Genomic DNA, 21,171 nt, shown 5'->3' with positions numbered 1-21,171 from the left:
TGGTTGGTTGCTGTTTTTTTTTCCAAGTACATTTATTTTGATAGCTAAACTAAATATCCTGACCTTGGCAGCAGACCAAACAGTACACACCGTGTTCCAAATTATTATGCGAATTATATGACAGTCATCATACTTTTCAAGTCAACAGCCTTTAGAATAAATTTTGTATATTATTGAACAAACCTCCCAATGAAAACAGTAATTTTTTTCAAAAATAAAAACTTAAAATGCACTGTTACTCATTATTATTATTATGCAGAGTAGAGTTTGAAAGCATGCCAATGGTTGTTAAGAAATGGTAATTTGTTGAATTTGCAGCATAAGGAGGCATATTTGTTGAAAGCAAAGTTATTTCAATGAATTTTAACAGGTCAAGTTAAAAGTTAACATAAGATCCCTTCAGATCCCTTCATTTTGGAGCCTTTCCGCTTGAATTTCTTTGCAAGATGTTGGAATAGCCTCCCACAGCTGCTGTTTTATTGTGATCTGTCTCCCACCCTCAAAGATTTTTTCGCTTGACAATGCTCCATAGGTTCTCAATTGGGTTGAGGTCAGGGGGAAAAAGGAGCCCAAACCATGAGTTCCTCTGCTTTTAGGGTTGGCCAAATATGTTTATGCATAACTGCAAGCCTCTGGAGGATCCTACACCTTGAGGTTCTTCAGACTTTAGAGGCACGAGCAACTTAAATTACCTGTTTGCTGCTTTTTAGCAAATGCTCTCCTGATTCGATATATCTGTCTGGCAGAAACCGTTGTCATTATGCCTTTATCAGCACAATTGCAGCTGTCATCTGAATCAGCCACGAATTTCTTCAGCGAATGAATGTTTTTTTTGTGAATTATTGAATGTTTTCATGCCTTGCCCAAGGCATTGCAATATTTGACACTTTTCTGTCAGGAGAGAGATCCTTTCTCTTTCCCGTACTACTTGAAATCTGTGGCATGCTTAATAAAGTGGAACGTCATTTTTAAAGTAGTTTTCTTTTAATTGGGCTCACTTGGCAAACTGGTTATGACAGTTGTCTGAGATTGATATCAGTAATCCAAATTGCCCCAAGACACAATGCCTTCCATGAATTAGAAAAACACAAACATGTTTTGTTTATCATACTAAAATCCGAACAATGTGAACACAGTGTATGTCTATTCGCATTATATTTAAGATTGACCATGGACAGAATATATGACACAAACATGAATCCAAATACGGAGGTTATGTACTGTAAAATACCTCACAAAATGACAAATACGCTTGTGACAAACATGACAGTATTACTACTGCTACTGCTCTCAAGCCATTGTGTGTGCATTGTTGAAGCCCCCCCCCACCACCACCACCCCCACATGCACACATTGAGTCTCTCTTCTAGTCAACATTTCTGTCTTTGAGAATTGGACTTTTTCCTTGCCGCTGTCAACAAAGTGCCTTTTCAAGTGGGGTTCAGTTGAATTGCTGAAAAGTGTGAAGAGTGTGGTCTTGAACCTGCTCCATATGAGAAATGCACTGATATAACCTTTTGTGAAAGTTAGTGAAATAAATTCTCAACTGTTGAGGGACCTGTTTTCAGTGGTCACAAGTGTTTTTCTTCGCATAAAAAAATCATACAAAAATAATGAATAAAAAAAGAAGGTATTTTTAATGCAGCGTGCTGTTATCTATGGATACTTTTGAAGCAACACTTGTACACTAACACACAAACAAAACCATACCCACACCTACAACCTGCAAGGCACCCTGGCTAGTCTCATGGCCATTGAGGACAAATGAGAATAGAAAAGACAAGGTATTGGCAAAACAGAGCATGTGGCTGTCTAGCCGCAAAGGTATGATGTCATGTGACCACATGATGAAAAAGAGATTAACAGAGGTAAGCCTCTCTCAGTTACGAGATGGTGATTAAAAAGCTGCTCCTGAATGTTGTTACCAAGATTCAATTATGTGTTATAACTATGTGTTGTTAATCTTGTTGTGTTGATCTACTGGGATCAACCAAAAGAAGATTAATTAATTAATTAATTAATTAATTAATTCATTCATTCATTCATTCATTTTATACTGCATATCCTCACAAGGGTCACAGGCGTGCTGGAGCCTATCCCAGCTGTCTTCAGGCGAGAGGTGGGATACACCCTGGACTGTCGCCAATTAACCTAGTATGTTTTGGGAATGTGGGAGGAAACTGGAGTGCCCGGAGAAAACCCACGCACAGGAAGAAAATATAAACACCACACAGAGATGCCTGAGGGTGGAATCGGACTTGGGTCTCCTAGTTGTATGTCCGAACACGCGCTGTTCCACCATGCAGCCCCAACAGAAGATCTAAATTTGTATATTTAAAATCTTTTTGAATGCTATGTTTTGTTCAGAGTTCAAGCTGAGCATTTCATTTTCTCCTTAACCTCTCATCCTGATTAATTATATTGTTGAAATTTGAATAGAAACATTTCTGCAAGGGGTGAGAACCACTGTTGTAGATGAAATTGAAACAATGTATTAATGTGTGAGGAAGCTATATACTCACTGGAGTTAGGTGCAGCAATTTTGGTCTCCAGTTCCTGGATCTGTTTAACCAGGAGTGAGATGTGCTGCAGCAGATCTTTGTTTTGCAGCAGTAGCTGATGAACTCTAGCCTGGGCCTCCAGTCGAGCCGTGGCTTCTGCACTTAGCTGGTCTTTCAAGAGGTGAACCTTTTATGGGAAGAAATGAGATTGGTGGACAGAGAGGAGACGACAGAAGTCATCGCAGTGTAATGTGGGAGGCATGAACATAATAGGAATCTTTTGCTCTGACAAGATGAAATATCTCTGACAGTTTGAGAATTGGTTTAAAGTTCTAACCAGTAGAAGGGTGATAAAGTAACATACTTTAATACTGATTTATCTGATCTCAGCTATCTTGTGTCTTTTGATAAATATATTAATTTCCTTCAGAATTTAGACAAGGACCATGTTCCTATGATAACAAATGGCAAAACAATGACAAATCATTGGTGATGCCATCCATCCAATTTCTATGCCACTTAATACTCAACCTAAGGAAAGTCATCACACTGAAGCTCGACTGATAATATCTTAGGTACTTCAGAACACTCCGGTACATAATCCAGAAGTTAAAGTGTGACTCATATGTTCTACTAGTGTTAAAGAGATTAGTGTTAGACAAATACATTTTTAGACTTTAGTATAGTTCAGCTTGACTGACATATTCAGTTCATTTGGAGCTGTTAATACATACCAATATGTACTGTATACTGTTCACTAAATATAGTACAAATGAGTATAATTCAGATATACTCTAACTGTGGATGATGATTTATCATGATTTATTTAAAAACGTATTAATCTGGTTGAAAGTTTTAATAATTTGACAGCACTATTTTTTTGGTAACTTTGTGATATTTTAAGTTTGCCAAGTGAAAATAGTACACAGTTTCAGCAACTTCTGTATACAATATTGAAAGAGCAGTTGAATGGTTTGGCGAAAAAACACACAGTTCCTGGGGAAAATCCTACATCTCTGATTAATGACATTTTGGGCTGGTCTTTTTTACTTTTATGCTGATTTACCCCCGCCCCACCTTAGCGACTGCGCTATAAAAAATGGGCATCACTTGGCTTAAGCCAACCTTTTTCAAACACTGGAGTGGAGTAGAATCCATACACTAGAGCTGTGTACTGATTTGCCGTGGTATTATCTTTGACCAGATATAAAAATTAATATGTTCTGTATTGATGGGCTCTGAAGAAAAACCTTGAAGACATTGTATGTATGTACAGTGTGTGTCAGACAAACCCACCTGTGCCACAGCAACTTGTGTTTGCTGCTGTTGTTGCTGAAGCTGCTGTTGGAGGAGTTGAATCTGGTGGTGTACAGATAAAGGGGTGCCAGGAGATAGCACACTTGATGCTGGGAGCAGCATCCTGGGACTGGACATCAGTAAGGAGGCCTCTTCTGAAGCCTGTCAAAATAGGGAGAGCAATGAAGTAGAACAAATAATTAGTTCATTTCATTCATTCATTTTCTACCGCTTTTTCCTCACGAGGGTCGCGGGGGTGCTGGAGCCTATCCCAGCTGTCTTGGGGAGAGAGGCAGGGCACACCCTGGACTGGTTGCCAGCCAAACACAGGGCACATATAGACAAACAACCATTCACACTCATATTCATACCTATGGACAATTTGGAGTTGCCAATTAACCTAGCATGTTTTTTGGAATGTGGGAGGAAACCGGAGTACCCGGAGAAAACCCACGCATGCACGGGGAGAACATGCAAACTCCACACAGAGATAGCCGAGGGTGGAATCGAACCCTGGTCCTCCTGAGGTCTGCGCGCTAACCACTTGAACACCGTGCCGCCCAAATAATTAGTTTAGCAAAAATAATATTCAAACAAAAAAGAGGCCACTTTTAGATATTTTTAGATTTGTTCATCCATCCCAGCAGATGGAAGCCTCATGCAAATAATTTCTGGATGTCAGAATGCTGTTATATTTTTATTTCTATGATGTACATAAGAAAATCATAAGTCCTTCAGTTTGAGTATGGTCGGGTATTAAGCAGAGCCCGCATGCACATGCACACACACACACACACACACACACAGGTTAGAATAGGTCTAGACTAGTAATTCTCAGAGTGTTTTGAACATTCTATGTAGGCTTTCATTGTATAGATACATGATGAGAAACACCATCTGAGGACACACAATGATGCATGAAGCACACACAAAGAAGAGTTGTCCATCACGAGAGAAATATATAATTGATTGCCAGTCTGAGTAGGATCTTCCCGGTCAGGCTGCAAAGTCATTTGGGTAATAGATGGTCAGGGAGCTATGGTGATAGGACACAACACTGATATATTTGGACCTAAGACCTGAAATCACTAGTTTTGGATATTCAATAAAATTGAATGCTGTGCTATCAGTTAAGAGGAAAATCAGCACCTTGACTTTACTCAACCCACCTTAACTGTCAGCTTCTCAATGACAGGAGATCACAAGAGCAAATGTGTGTTCTTTATATGGTAAGTAGAGCAAATTTACACTGTAGCGCACCTCAATGTCACTTACTAAGACCTTACTATAGAGAGGGGGAAAATGTGACTTAGTAATTGGTAGAGAAACCCGTGCTTATTGTTGATTGCAACCTCTGCATACATCCGAGGAGGGATATTGGTTGGAGAAACAGCCCCAAGCTAGAATGTTTCCACCTACATGTTTGACAGTAGGGATGATGTTGTTGGGCTTACATTCAGCATTTTTCTGCCTCAAAACTCATCAAGTGAAGCTTATGCCAAAAAGCTCAATTTTGATGTCATCTGACTAAATTGCTCTTAAAGAAGCAGCATTTTCTACTCTCCTGTAGGCGTAGAGATGCAAACAGGACTTATCTGCAACACACACCAAGACTTCTCTCTTGGAACAAAAGCACAGTGTTGTTTTTAAATTAATTTCACACACACATATTTAGTATGAGTCACCCTCCCCATCTTCTTGCGGGGACACTCAACCCTATGTCCATGAAATACACTAACCAACACTTGGACGTTTCCTGAGCAGTGGAACCGCCTCCATTGCAGTCCTATAAGAAAAAAGGCTGCTGTGTCGGCGGTCAAGATCAAGAGCGTTTGGACATCCCAATATCTCAGTTGGTGGGCTGACCATTCTCTCCATTCCTTTTTAATATAACACTGTTAACCTTGACTTTAGACTCATATCCTTATTCCGACAGTTGCTGGAAGACAATAATTCGGGTGGGCAGTGCCCTGCAAAAGGCTCAGCTCATTAAATTCTCCCAAGCCTTGTCTGAGTCAGTCAGGTGTTTATTGAAAAACTTCAGACCACTATGTACATCTGTCATCTTGAGCAGATATCTTGCAGCTATACAATACGTCAGTCCATTACAGTAAAGTGTGTTACTAATGGTTTTCTTGGTGACTTAGTGACTCCTTTGAGATCTCAATATTCAGTACACTCGTAATTAAAAATTAATGAAGTCAAACCAACTTCAGCAATTACTGTTTATTTCCAATTCGACAGTATTATTTGGGGCGCTGGATCAGGACACAAAAAAAGTTGTTTTCAAAGCTTTTGTTTTGGATTCATTTCTGAACAAACATGCAGGTAACATGCTGTTTTTTTCACAGCACTGCCACTGCAAGAGGCGTTCAGTCAACTTATGTCTCCTAATGCATCAACGGCATTGGAAATTCTGAAATTGTTATTAAACAGCTGTCAGATCCCTTATTATACATCAGTAACTTAAATGAGGTGAATTCCCAAACAACTAAATAGGTAAGGTAGTACTGAATTACTAAAAAAACAAACAATCCAGAAACCAAGGGACAGTTTCCTAACAATTTTTCAAAACTGTTTGTATTTTTTGAAAACGACTACCAGAGAGGGAAAAATCAAAAATGCTAGCTCACTGTTTTTGTATGGACTAGCAGTCCGCTAGTTTTTTTTTGTTTTTCTACTCCCACAGTAGAAATTCACAGATGAAATTCAAACACTTTGTCATAAGTCTCAACGAGCCTTGGAAAGCGGAAGACAGCGGACGTACATGCATGCGTTCTTTCTTCTTCAATGGTTTTGTGTTTCGTGTGGTTCGGTCCATGTGTGCGTATACAGCACCACATGTATGTGTGCCTTGTGTATTACATCATTTTCATTCAGTTATCCCTTCCCGTCTGGAAGCAACTATTTACAAACTGGCACAACGTGGATACAGCTTTTTGTTAACTCGCCAGGAAATAAAAATCCGAAGCACGTTCCCATGTGGAACGACCTGGACCCAGATAAGCGTAAGAAAGCGGATGGATGGATGATGTCTGCTCTTCACAGCCCTTTTTCAGTCTATAATATATATATATATATATATATATGAAGCTTGTTAAGTGTGATATGAGGACAGTATTAAATTATGGCCATGATTTTATTTTCCTGCCAAACCAAGTGCAAACATCCTGAGTTGACACGTGAATACAAAGCCTGCAGAATGATTGATGAGTATTTTCAGACTCCTCTGAGCTCATTTGATCAGAGTGCACCGAGGGACTTGTCAGTTTAAAAGGATCTGACAAGATGATAATGAATTTTAACATATCCAGACTGCTTTCCTTTTCATGTGTGTTTAGAGAAATCATGTAGCCAAATCCCCCCCTTACCCCCACTTGGGGATACACACACAATGCACATGAGGACTGACCGGGAAAATAGAGAAACAATTCAGTGCTACGTTTGCATTTCAAATCTAAAAATCTAAACTCTATTAAGGATCTAATAATTAATGTAACCTGCATTACAAAAACATGCACAGACATGGCTGTATCATGTAATTACTGTAATGTAATTGCTCAATAGGGATGGTCGATTTTTATCGATCTTGCAATATATATTTCTATTTTGTTTCCAAAGAAAGCATCAATCTTTCAGCCACAAGTATCAATACAGTATATAAAGTCCCATTCAAATCCCCGGTGTTCCACCTGGAAGAGTGATTAGGTCAGCTCGCCGCTCCGGTCGCTACAGAGCATTTCTACTGAGTTACTGGTGCCAAGAGAGACAATGGCGGCAGTAAACAGTACAGCACCTCAGTGCTTAAAATCTAATGTGTGGGAGCACTTTGGCTTTGAAAAGGAGGCAAGCTGTGTAATATGAATGTAAAATACTCTGGAAATGCCACAAACCTCTGAGCCCACCTCAAACATCATCATCCAGACAGGTAATGTTGGTGAAGGAACCAAACAAGAAGCTGTGGTATAATCAAAAACAGACCATCCTTGTCACTTGCATTATTGGCTATTTTGGAGAAGCCATTGTTTACTTATTTGGTTTCTACACTGTCTCACTCATATGTTTGGTGTCAAGCTAAAAAAAAAAAAAGGTGTGAGCCGAGGACAGGGACATCACATCACAACCACTTTGCCAGCTCACTAAAGGCCCTTGTGCCAAAGAGCATAGTGATGAAACATTTTAAACCCTCGTTCTACCTTTATCATGCTCTGCTGTGCAATTTCAATCAAAAACAAAATTCCCCTCCAGTGCATGGAGCTTTAAATCCCAGTAAACCACCCACAGTATCTCTGCTGGACTGCCAGCAATTGTTACTGTTCACATACCTCAGGCAAGACAGACCAGAGGGTGTTTAGCTGGTTAAAGACAGAATGTTGATGGCGGGGTGCCTTCAGCGGGAGAGGAGGAAACTTGAATGAAAGCTGTAAACTGAATCAAATCCAAAGCCTCTTTCACAGAGATTCCACAAAATTGCAGTCGCGTGAGAGACGTAACAGCTAAGCAAGCATGCAGTGAAGTCATAGAATGACTAATGTGATCACTTCGCCAGGTCTTCATGATATAGTGGGGGAAATTATTATACTGTATGTTACCCTGGTGATTTTTTTAATGTTACCCACTTACAAGGACATAAAGACTCCATCATTTTTATGGCCAGTTTATTCCAGAATATCAACAAAACACTGAAACCACAAAAAGACAAAGAACTTAATTGATTGTGCGAAACCATGGCATTCTACAAACATGAATAAGTATGAGTGATAAGGAAAACTTCATTGCTTTGGCAGTATAGTTTTGGATTATTGCTAAGCCGGAAGACCCATGACTTGTTCCTCAGTTCCTTAATCTTTTTGCACCCTTAACATTCATTCATTCATTTTCTACCGCTTATCCTCACGAGGGTCGCGGAGGGTGCTGGAGCCTATCCCAGCTGTCTTCGGGCGAGAGGCAGGGTACACCCTGGACTGGTCACCAGCCAACCACAGGACACATAGTATAGACAAACAACCATTCACACTCACATTCATGCAATCTTGACAGCCTTGAAAAAGAGCAAATCAAGTTGATGCCAAACAGCGCCATTCTGGTCTCATCTGGCCAAATTAAATTCTCCCAAGGCTTCTCCAAGTCATTGACGTGTTTGTTTGCTTACTTCAGACGACCTGTGCATGTGTCTTCTTCAGCAGGCCACTCCAGTATCTCATTCCATTACAGTGAAGTGTGTTACTGATGTTTTTCTAGGTGACTATGGTCCCAGCTCCCTCATTAAGATCATTAAGAAGCTCCTTCGGTGTATTTCTGGGCTGATCTCACATATTGATAACCACTAGGAAGACAAGCCAACCGTCGCTAACGGCTGAACTTCAAAAGGTATTGCCTAGCAACTGAACGACTCGTGGCCGCATAGAGCCTCTCGATGAATGCCCATCAGGATGAGGAAGAGCCAGTAATCAGGTACTCTCATAGAGATACTAACAATGATGAATTACATGAGGGGGAATGTAAAACATCTACTGTCTGTAATGAAATATGGCTTATAGATATTCATAAAAAGGTTATTAAAGAGACCTCAAAACCATTAGTGAACATCAGTAATGTATCATTTCAAACCAACAAATACTCAGACAAATCAACACCAGATTGGATACATTCATAACTAGGGCTGCTCCGGGCCACCGATCAGCATGAACTGTGTGGGGCTGCCTGCCAGTGCACAAATAAAAGTTTAACATTTTCAAAATGTCTGGCACACATAACATTCATGCTAGTTGTGTTTGATAGTCATGAACATAACACAACCTAGTGTGTGTGCAAACAAACAAAACGTATCACACTTCCTTGTTAAGCTGTGTTCATAAGTGACCATGTATTCTAGTGATGTCTTCTAGTCAGCCATTCCTCATCTCCACTGTCTGTGCTTTCCTAGTTATGTCTTCTTCTTTCTGCCTTCTCTTCTGGTCTTCAGCAAGTAGTAATAATACTGCAGCTACGGGATAATATTAGGGACTTTTTCTTTACTGCAATGAGAGCTTTTCTTCTGGAGTTTCAACATCTTGCAGGTCATGGCTTCATGGATGCGGAAAGTGGTCGCGCATACAATATTGTTAATTACATGAAAACCTGACTTGGGTCAAAATAAGTCTTGCTGGAGCATGGCATTTCTTGTCAATATTCATCATTTTCAGTCACACATTGTGTGCCTTATACTGTAGAGAACATGCATCAACAGAACACAAACAGTTTGCAAACTAGTCTTCACAATTTTCAGGCCTACCATCTAATTGACACGCCTTGCTATGGCAAATTGCAGGATCATGCAGAGGCAACATTCATGCAAGTGTCAAGGTGGCATTAGTCAGAGCACAGGCCAGCGCGAGCCAGGAGAGGGCAGCCCGATATGCACTCGGCAAGCATTTTCATGACCGACTCTTATACTGTTGTATTGCATAGAAATTTAAGCATAGATTGATTGTCACACATTGCATTGCGTAGATGATTAGCTACAAATAGAACATGTATGCTTGTTTGACAACCCTGATTACAATGCCACAATTTGAAGGTTGTACTCCAGAGTTAACTGCTAATTGCATTCATTAGCGCAACAAAAATAAATAAAGAAGAAATACATTAACTTTCCAAACGGGTGGGCAAAGGTTATGTTTTCAATAGCTTCCACTTTGTAACTGTGTTTCTATATACTGTATGCATTCTTTAATGTGAGAGAAAGAAATACAACATTCTTCATTGGCCATGCCAGTGATCTAAACCCAACAGAGCATGCTTTTCATTTACTGAAGATAAAAGTGAAGGCAGTGAGATCCATAAACACTATCATCTCTTCTATGCAGTTATAATAGTATTTCCCTGTTCACCAAAACACTTAAATGAGATGAGATTGAAAGTGAGATTTAAAGTAGCTCTTCTGTGCAGCCACACATATGTAATGTGAGTTAAATGTGTTTAAATGTGTGATAAAACTGAGGCAACACGCGACCCACTCCACTATACCTTCTCTCATTTTCTATATCTATATTGTACAGTATATAAATTTCCATACAGCATAATCCGTTTTCTCTTGATGAAATAATACTTAAAATGCAATGGGAAGCATGTGCAACTTAATATGTTTATGTGTATATCAATATGTTTTCAGGCCAAACTGTAATTGCTTCAATCAACAAATCTGTGTTGATGAAGAAATTATATGACTTTTAACCCCAGCTACCAATAACCTCTTGGATCAAACATTGTTAATAAATGACGTTCAGACAAAATAAATAAGGCCTGAAAGTTTACTACCTGGATGTCCAATCATCTTGTTACCTTTTCTGAGTGGTTGAGGTCTGATGTCTTGGCTGTGGCGTCCAAATCCGTCACCCCTCTGTTGATGTTAAGTTCCTCTGAGATCGGTATTTGGTTTGTCTCATCAGCATCGATGTCTGTCTCCTCTGCAGCAGTTGTAGCCTTTGCTACTCCTGGTGTCTCCTGAGCTGAGCCAACTAAAGTACACACACATACAGCTGGATGAACACGCACACAATGAAGGTGTGAGCATGTACGCAGGCACACATGGGTGGACACAAACACAAGCAAGTGAAGCACTTGATGCATACATAAAATTTATTATTATTTGTCATGTTGCGTGCAATTAATGCATCTTCAGTGTACACTACTACCTGTTTAGTAGTATTTCATTAAGAAATGTAAAAGGTAGTTCAAAAATGAAAATACAGCGGCACAGAGTAAAAAAGAAACTAACTCAGAGCATTTTTATCTAATACATGCATCTAAATTATGTTGCATTATAGTATATTACATAGTAATAATATTATTATATACTGCATATATAATATATATATTTATCACGATTTATTGGTTCCACATTCGACAATGTTAAGTACATTTAAGTAGGATTTCTTATTTATGAATCAAATATTTTCGTAAGATGCATACAATCTTCTAGAAAGGGTTCACCTTTATACACATATTACCCATTGGAGTAGACACAAATGGAAATAAGCCATTTAAGACATCAATCATTCATTTTCTTTGTGGTTGTCACTCGGGTTGCGGATATATGCCCAAGCCTGTCCCAGCTGACTTTGGGCGAATTGATAAGAAGGTACTAGCTTTCATGTCCTGGAGGCTTGGCATCTTGTTGTGATGTTTCATTCTCACTCGGATTGGACATCTGATTAATGATATTAATTATATTTTCATGTGCTGAACCACTATGCACAATGCAACATCCAAACCGTATAAACCGTATAACTCATAGTTAAACATCACTTGCTTTGTACTATGACCTCATTTCTGTTTTCTTCTGCACTGCACAACCAAGCCCTCGCCTCTCTCCTGCTCTCTAATTCATCGCCTCATTTCCACTTGTCCTTCTTTTCCTCTGTCTCCTTCTATACTTCCATACTAGCGCTTCCTACCAGATGTTTCTCTAACCTAACCACAGTTGTACTATACCATATTCCATTGTTATGCTAATTAGTTCCCAAGATAAACCCGTATGACTTCAATCTGTGAGAGTCTGAATGTGTGTGTATGAATGAGGCTGTATGCATATGGTGTCCCCATCACAAAGCATTGTCCATTATAGTGTGTGATCTCTTGGCTCGCTCATCAGCATGTGAAAGCTGGTTCATCTCTGCAAGGCTGCAGAAGTGAGTGGAAGTAACACAATCCGGCTCAATGCTCTCTGATTGGGGTGGGAGGGTGACTGACTGTAATACTGACTCTGCCGAATGTGCTGCTATTAGGCTGTGGATAGAAGTGTGTGTTGCCATCTTTCTTTGGACGCGTCGCCATGACTTTGTCCAGCTGGCAAACAAAAATGACAATGTCTGAATAAATGAATGTTCATATAGTGAAAGCTGGGAAAATTACTTTTTTAATTACTTGTATACATGGGTCATTTTCCTGAAAAGTGTGACATAGCAAGGGACAGGGTTGGCCGATATGGACCTTTGTATATATTACAATATTTTTGGGATGTATCTAACCAGTTTGCATATTCAAATAAAGTATCACTTGCTATGTTTCAGTTTATGAAGAAAAAACTTGAAATCAGCCAATTTCTGCAAAATAAAATACTACATTGGCTGTGTCACGTAGGGTTGTATCTCGTGTTGAGCTTGTACTGAGCTTGCCATATAGCTACGGCAATCGATGCCAGTGTGTTTGATCACTCTCTTACCAAGCCTCTCTCGCTTTGATTATTCTTACATCTTTGTTTAGACTTAATAACTCAATTTGAAAAGGCCAGAAGGACAAACAAAATACATAAACCATATCCTTAATGAATAGGCATTCGTTAGACGACTGCACACAGCCAGCCCTGAGCAGTTCGGAAGGGATTTTTCTCCTAGCTCAAGGCATCAACAATTCATGAGAAAAAAAACTAGCTCATTTCAAGCGACTTTCTAAATGTGTTAATCATTCCAAATTTGAGTTTAGTTGAGGGGATATAAACCAGACACCTGAGCCAAAAATCCATCAGCTAAAGCATATGCTGTGGAAGCGTAGTGATGGTGGCAAGGCATAGCAAACATTACACAATGTAAGATACACACTGTGTATCAGTTGCATATGCTTTGTTTTCTCACCCGTAATGGAAGAGTCATTGCCATTCTTTTCACCATGGCAGTCCACCTTTCCTTCTGTGTTCTGCTGTGCGTTCTTCAGACTCAGTTTGTGGCAAACCTCGAATGCCTGCCCGACTGTCCGAACAATGCGCATGGCTTGACTCTGGTGTGTGAGGAAAGAAAATACATAGTTAAATCACTGCAATTGTGTGTGATTTTATCTCAGCAGACATGTCACATTCAGGCCTTGTCTGTCCAATCTGTAAGCTGGGTGGAAAAGCAATATGCAATTGGCAGAAAGACTCTTCGCTATTTTCTGTGTTGCGAGTATGTGCTGATACCAATTTGCTGGTATTTCCTGGTTATCATTGTGGTCTTCGTTTATTGTCGCTTCACACCATTTTCTTTTTTAAGTATTTTATTTGATACTTTACTCCCAGCTGTTACTGCCCCTCTCTGTTGTACTATTTTATTACTTATTACTTGTAGCCACGCCGCATGCAAGTTTTGTTAAATAAATATTGTTATACAGTTTCTGCATTGGGGTCCAACTACTGGGCTTTATCTCACCATAACAGTTAGATCATGTTCACTCAAAATCCGCTTTCAGAATATAATGGGACCATGTGATAAAATAAATATGTCTGTTTCATAAACACCCATCTTGAAAACCTTGAAAAAGCACAGATTAGGCCCAGAGAGATCTATGGTACTTGGGTGTGGAAAAAAACACATGGGTATATCTTTCCTCCGTTTCATACAAATTGTTCATTATCATCCGTGAAATAGAGTCCAGTTTTTCACTGAGCTGGATTACAGAGAACAGCAGCAACAAAAACTACTACAACTTCTGTAAGTTAGAAGAATGTGGTACAAAGATCACACCACCCTGTTGAATAATATTCAGTGATTACTCTTAGTGCAACAAACATCTTCTTGCAATATAACAACTGTATGAAATTGGACTCACAGTGCTAGCGTAAATGCCTGAAAGGCATTTCAGCTTTAAAATCAATGAAATATAAATTACTTGCCATAGTGAAGGGACATACTCAGGTTGGATTGTTTCAAGGTACAAAGCTCTGTGGGGAGACAGATGCTTTGACATTGGATATGGTGCTTCCAGCAGCAGGCTTTTATTTATTTTCTAGCCATGCGCAACAGACGGTAAATTACTTCTGATTCATCTAGACTTAAACTCTGGGCCGTTAAACTTGAGAAAACCTCCCTCTTACATGGCAGAGATGGCAAACCTGCCCGGCTCTTTGGTCTTGCCCATGGTAATGGAGCAATGGGACTCTTTTTGTGACAGGTTTGCTTTATCCACATAACGATTTGAGGTTAGGGCGACTTTCCTTAGGAGATAGGATAATTTGTGTGCCACATGGGCACATGACCAATTTGTGCAGCTTAGGAAGCTTGCCGTTTTGTAAGGGATCGAATTCTTGTTTCCTAGTGGCAGTGTTCAAAACATTTCTTACCTTCTTTTTGGACTTGAAAACATTACATCGAAAGACATTGCTGTGTCCATCTCTGGCGATGTAGCTGAATATTTTTAGATCCTGGGAGTCATGAGACACATAGAATATTCTAAAAGACAAAAAAGAGCAATCACAATCAAACATAAACTTGGCCAATCAAGTATAAGAAGGCACATAAAAGCCTTAATTTGCTGCAGTTTGTACAGACATTGTCTTTGAGCTGAGTAATCAGGCAAACCACATCAGTCCATAAATGTTGAGTGATATAACTTATAGTATATAACTTCATTTGCCACATTTATCACATTTCTAGATGTTTCACAGTTCAGTAGCATTTTTTGAAACCATATTTCACTAGACCAGACAAACTTTGGTTTTGTGGTATGTATGCCTGGTAGTGAGACACCCATGCAGAATAAAGCCCCTGGTATGAATGTGAGTGTGAATGGTTGTTTGTCCCTATGTGCCCAACGATTGGGGTATATTTTTATCCACAATGTTGTGGCAGCTAGGCACAATATAGCAAGGATCAAGGTGTTCAATTAAGCATTTAAAACTTTCATGGGCTCACTCTTTTCTGTTATAGCTAATACATTTTTGTCATCTCGTCAAAGTTTCCCAAGCAATGCTGCTTCATATGCATGATAAAGCTTGTAGTATTCAACTTCTCCAGTGCTGTGCCACCACGAGAAACTTGTGCTTGGCAAGTTTTGCCCTCACAGCAAAACTTACATGTTCTTATTTTAGCGGAAACAAAAGTAATCTAGCTCCCTAATGCCAACTTTTATGAACCTTACTCTGAAAAGCATCAGAATAGTTAGGAACCAGAATCAAACTGAGGAATCGGAACCCGAATTGTTCAAATTCAAATAATACCTAACCAAGCATTCCTTTTTGGCAGGTGATATACCACCACAAGACGCTGAAACCTCTCATTGTTATTTCCACAGCCAATATATGCTAATATGCAGCACTTCACAGACTGAATGTATTATCTAAGTGCTAAAGGTGTGAAGTTGTGTAATAAACTGAGCTTATTTTCCAATCGCTGTGGTCATTTTTCCCTTTGATTAATGGTTGGCTGTGAAACAGCGGTGTTATACATCACAGGCTGAAAGGTAATGTACCACACACAATATTGACCACTGCAGTTAAAGTGAAACAGTTTATTCATGGACATACATTTGCTTGAGCCAAATGATTATAGTGCTGTGCACATGAAAAACACTGCAGTAAAACAGCCTTAAACACTCAGCATGTAGAGCTGACACATTTGTACATACCCATGACCTTTAGGCAGGATAACTGGCTACGAAAGGTTCCTACAAATTACATTTAATCAATACAAATTTATTCTAATATTATTTTTTACTTTACATAGCTATAGTCAGAATGCGTAGAACTTATATCTGAACAAGCCTAGTGTCAGTTTGTCAGACCCAAGACTCTTCAACTGACTGCTCATCCAAACGAAACAATGATGGAAAAAAAGAGCCTTGAACCTGACCAAGAAGTCTCAAACACAAATTAGGCGGAGGTTGCACTAATTTTGGCTGTCTCATTTGAAAGATTGTCAATCACGGGAATTCAGGTGAAAACCAGTGGTAGTATTAGTAGTAAACAGTGAAACAGAGGCCAAGAAACTAAAATTTAACTATCTTGGAACCTTGTGATGGATATCAAGCAGTGCGAAATCAAGACAAATTTTCTGACAGTGTGGCTGTCTGCAAATCAACCAATCTAAGAAGACTATTGTGTCCATAGTCACAAAAATCTGTACACAAATCCAGTTTTATTGACTCCTGTTAACTGATTCTGCATATTTAAGATGACCGAAATAGCCAAGACCAAAAGGTAAAATCGGTACATACTCCATTTAAGTGCTGAGTCTGAGACAATTTTAACTCTTCAAATTTTAATGACTATTGTGTTTGGTGCAGTCACCTGCACACAATAATGTAACGATTCCAGTAGACTTTTTTTTTTCCTTATCTAGCAAAGGACTAAACAACTTATTGTGGAAATTGCATTAGGGGTGCTTTAACTTATTCAATCCCATCCCTCTAGGGACCATCCATTTTTGATGAGTTTGACTGATTTTTCAAGGTACACAGAATAGTGTTCTTGGGTTATATAGAAGAAAGATTAGACTCTAATTTTCACCATGAAAAAAATGGTACAATTTACACGTTTGCAAACGAACTGTGTGCGTCTATGCATATAAATATGTATTTGGTAGCGAATGAGTTAACCATTTCAGATATGTGCCATATTTGCTATAAAATAATACCAATATGCCTTTTACATATGTTATTTTCTTACCTGTTTTTACACCTTTTTAGTGAAGATGAGATACTAACAATGGTTTTCTATTATGCATTATTACTTTATATTCAAGATATAAACCACAAAACAAACAAAAAAAATGAGGTCTCTTGACAGACTGGAAGGACAATCGCTCACAAAGACTAATAAAAAAAAAGTAATAAACTCAGCCAGGGAAAACAAATAAAACCATGACCTTCTTCTGTCCTATAAACTCTAATCTGAAGAATCAGCACAAGGAGAATAGTTCTGCGCTATTTTGGTATTCTGCCTTCATGTCTAGTTTATGGACCTCGGGGATGGGTGTATAATACTGGGACACAGTCTGGACTAAAGTAAAACTTGAACGGTTTAAAGACATATTTTACAAATTTGAGCATGAATACTGAACAAAATGTAAAGTTCCAAATAAACAGTATTTGTATTTGATTTGTAATTTTGTTGAAATATCATAGAAAAGTGAAAAATATACCAAGTGCAAACAATCAAAAGATTATCATGGAGGATGGACAGGTCCTGAATCTTAAAACTGAGGTGTTCTACACAAAGCTGAATTCTCGTTAGTCAGAAGAACCAAACTTTTGTTGGCAAGCATTTGTACAAACAATTGTACTGTATATGTTTTGGTTGTTTGTTATAAGACTGTACCATCACTAAAGAGGAGTACAAGAGGTTGGAACGAATATAAGCAAAACTTAAGCTCGTCAGCTAGAGGGGAAAATATATTATATACACAAAGTATACATTATATACATTATATACAGTATAAATTAAACTTTGGGGGGAGGGTTTCACAATGCCTATTCAGTTCTGTTTCACACTGAGCTGCATCTATTCTATAATATTCAAATACATCGTTGGATGAACAATCATCTGCCAGGTCAATAACACATTCATTCACACATCTGAGATGTTTGTCATCACTTTGCAGTAAAGTGAACTCAGCAGAGTTATTAGAAGGTGACATAAAACGTCAGACACTTCAATGATGTGAAGTATTGCAGCATTACTGAGCGGCCTTGTCAACCTTTATTAGTTTAGAACAGTAAATACTGAGGACTTTGTTATCGTGTAAGGTAACTGCTGTCCTTATCACACCTTTTAAAATAATAAAAGACTTGAGAAGCTCCTTAGTACTGTTCAATGTGCACAATAAAATTACTGTACAATAAAAATTGAATCAAAGTAATACAATAAGTGTCCGAATATAATAAATATTGACACTATTGTAACAAGGGATGTAGTGGTACACCGTAAAATGGCAGACGGTTTGGTCTGCCCAGCATGGGACAATCTGCCTTGATTGCAATACATTTAGTACTGTCCCATTTCCCACACACAGTACATATTTCAAGCGAGGGACAGTCTATATATATATATACTATGTGTGTGTGTGTGTGTATTCTGCACCCACAGCACGCACACACATACTTGCTTTCTGATGGAAACAACTAAATTTTCTCTATAAAACACATTTTATACTGCTGATCCCACTCCGAATTAAGCATTTAATTTAATCAACAGTGCCAATATTTGTGAAAATAGGAATCAATGAGTGTGTCTTCAGCTCTTTAAGTTGTTGTGACAGTCCATGGAAATTAAATGCTTAAAAGGGCAGTATGTTGGCCACCCTCATCAGGCTTACAGAATCTCAAGCTGAGGCAGCATGTGAAAGAAATTAAAAGTTTTTTGCTATTGTATTGTGAAACCAACTGTTGTACTATGAAATCATTGCATCATGCAACTAAACCATTGTATTGTAAGACATAGTAGGAGTTGTGAAAATTTTACGGACACTTAGCCACTTAGACAATCTTGGCTGGTGTGAGTTTGTTCTCTTTGACTTGACAATATTAAGTGACAAACACTTGTCTTGGTGATCTTCACAATATTTCCCTGACACAGCAAAAGAATGTTTTGCTGTGAAAATGTGAAAACTAATAACAGAATTTACTCACTGAAGTAGGGCTGGGTGAAATAGACCAAAACTCATATGCCGATATGTTTAGGTTGAATATCAATATAGGATATATATATATATATATATATATATATATATATAGTATATATATATGGATATAAATAATAAAACACAAATACATGTATTTACTTCTAAAGGAAATTTACTCAAGAACTAAACTCCTCATCCAATATTTACACCAAAGCCAACTGAACCCATATAAGCAAGCACTTGCAAACACGAGTTATTACACGAGTTATTATTCACTTACACGAGTTATTATTCACATCCAGACAGGACGAAGACCCTCTGGTTGTTGCATATGTAAACCCACTTGCATCACCATGATGACACACGTACACAAGCCAGGTGTGTTCACTCAGAAGGTTCACTCAGCTCATTCATACCCTGCTCTCTCACTAGAGGTAATATCGAAATAACGGTGAATAAACGGAATAAATGTGAAGCCACCGCGTGGACCAAATAAAAAAAACAAAAAACAAACCTAATCTGTCTGCAATGGCCTGTTAGTGTATCTAATACCACTTGGAATTGCAGTGCTTTGTACATTTCAAAGTAATGAAAAGGTGTAAAGCAGCCAGTAACTAGTATTCACAGCACCATGCTAATCTAATTAAAACACAGATGATGTAATAAACCCCTTCAAGATCTTTAAATCAACAAATGTTTTGCAGGCATCATTGAAAAAAGGCAGCATCATTGCAAAATGGGCTGAAAACTGCAAAAAACTCAGACTGAGTTGTTTTGCACTGCAAATTAAGGCTTTAATAAATTGTCCAGTATATTTAAAACTGGTTGGAAACTAATCTGTTCTTATGTGACAGAAAGGGTTGTAGTGTTAAAGCCGGTCCTACAGACAAAATAAAACATCTCAGAGTGGTGTCACTTTGACATTATTATGTAGGGGTGTAACAGTACATGTATCCGTAACATGTATCTAGATCTACAGTTTGGGATTACTTGGCCTTCCCGCTGAAATGTGTAAAACGGACAAAGACAAGTGGATAAGATGAAAGTAGCGGACCAACACTGTTCAGTAGAAATGGGGAACAGACAATTTGGAACTAATGTATTAATGCTGAACCTTCAGGCAATAAGGAACTTTCATTTCCTAAAACTAAAATTCAGACTGGCCAAACTTTTACTGTAGCACTTGTCTGCATAGTTTGCACTTTCCTGATGATTTTAGCCTTCCATCTAAAAAGACAACGCGAGTCAGACAATTATATTGAGTAATGACCTCCTACATTTTACAATGGGTTGATAAGCTCATTGTGAGTTCCCTAATAACTCATGATTGGCTCCTGTCAAATAAAGAGCAGCCTGGTCCTCACAGAATTTTGTGCAACACAATATGTATTTTTATGACGTGGACATGAGCGGCTTATAGTCCTGTTCAGCTTATAGGGTATATGTACAAATCTTTGTCTCTCTCAAAATTTAGTGATTGTGGCCAACACCGGTGCATATTATACAGCAGGATTTACGGGTAATAAGTTATATGTTTTGCATTTTGTTCCCTCGCTGTACCAAAAATGAACCCAACCGTGACCTTAAAACCAAAGTATCTATTAAACCGTGGCATTACCCCCCTAATTATTAACAATTACAGCAGATATCCACTATTCAGGGCTATTACATTGCAAAGACCCCCAGTGAATGACAAATGACTTTCAGTTATTACACACATCTTCTGTTTTAGGAGAGAAGTACAGTACTATACTGACAAAACAACTTATCAAACTTGTCATCTTCCTGTTGGGAAGTGTTGAGTGAAGAAATTGTACAGTGCACCTTGCTGTATTCAGAGTTAAAGCACTCTTTTTCCCGTGTAGATACTTTGTATTTAAGTTACCGTGGTAAAAGCGATAAAATCTGCAAATATGCTGGGGAGCGAATAATGAACCAAAATTAAGCTTGGATCTCAACATAGAATTTGAGACCCACGGGGATCATTTGTATGGAAAATTGTTCCGTATATATTGGCATGTGCT

The 21,171-nt window shown here is 38.6% G+C and overlaps 1 protein-coding gene across 2 annotated transcripts in view; it reads right to left on the bottom strand.

The window, feature by feature from the left end:
• LOC131129440 (carboxyl-terminal PDZ ligand of neuronal nitric oxide synthase protein-like) overlaps positions 1-21,171 on the bottom strand; it is a 57,438-nt gene that overhangs the window by 11,950 nt on the left and 24,317 nt on the right. Inside the window, exons 5-9 of one of the 2 annotated variants that reach the window (XM_058073011.2) lie at positions 14,872-14,980; positions 13,412-13,553; positions 11,121-11,317; positions 3,798-3,959; positions 2,523-2,688 (exon numbers count right to left, since the gene is read on the bottom strand). In XM_058073011.2, coding sequence (XP_057928994.2) covers positions 2,523-2,688; positions 3,798-3,959; positions 11,121-11,317; positions 13,412-13,553; positions 14,872-14,980 — 776 coding nt within the window. The remainder of the gene's footprint in view (positions 1-2,522; positions 2,689-3,797; positions 3,960-11,120; positions 11,318-13,411; positions 13,554-14,871; positions 14,981-21,171) is intronic. The other variant, XM_058073012.2, reaches the window with a different exon arrangement.

The sequence above is a fragment of the Doryrhamphus excisus genome, linkage group LG4 (genome assembly GCF_037039965.1).
Source record: "Doryrhamphus excisus strain RoL-2023G ecotype Guam linkage group LG4, RoL_Dexc_Guam_v1.1, whole genome shotgun sequence".
Classification (NCBI taxonomy): Eukaryota; Metazoa; Chordata; class Actinopteri; order Syngnathiformes; family Syngnathidae; genus Doryrhamphus; species Doryrhamphus excisus.
The sequence above is the reverse complement of the archived record's forward strand: the minus strand, read 5'-3'. Positions and strand labels throughout refer to the sequence as shown.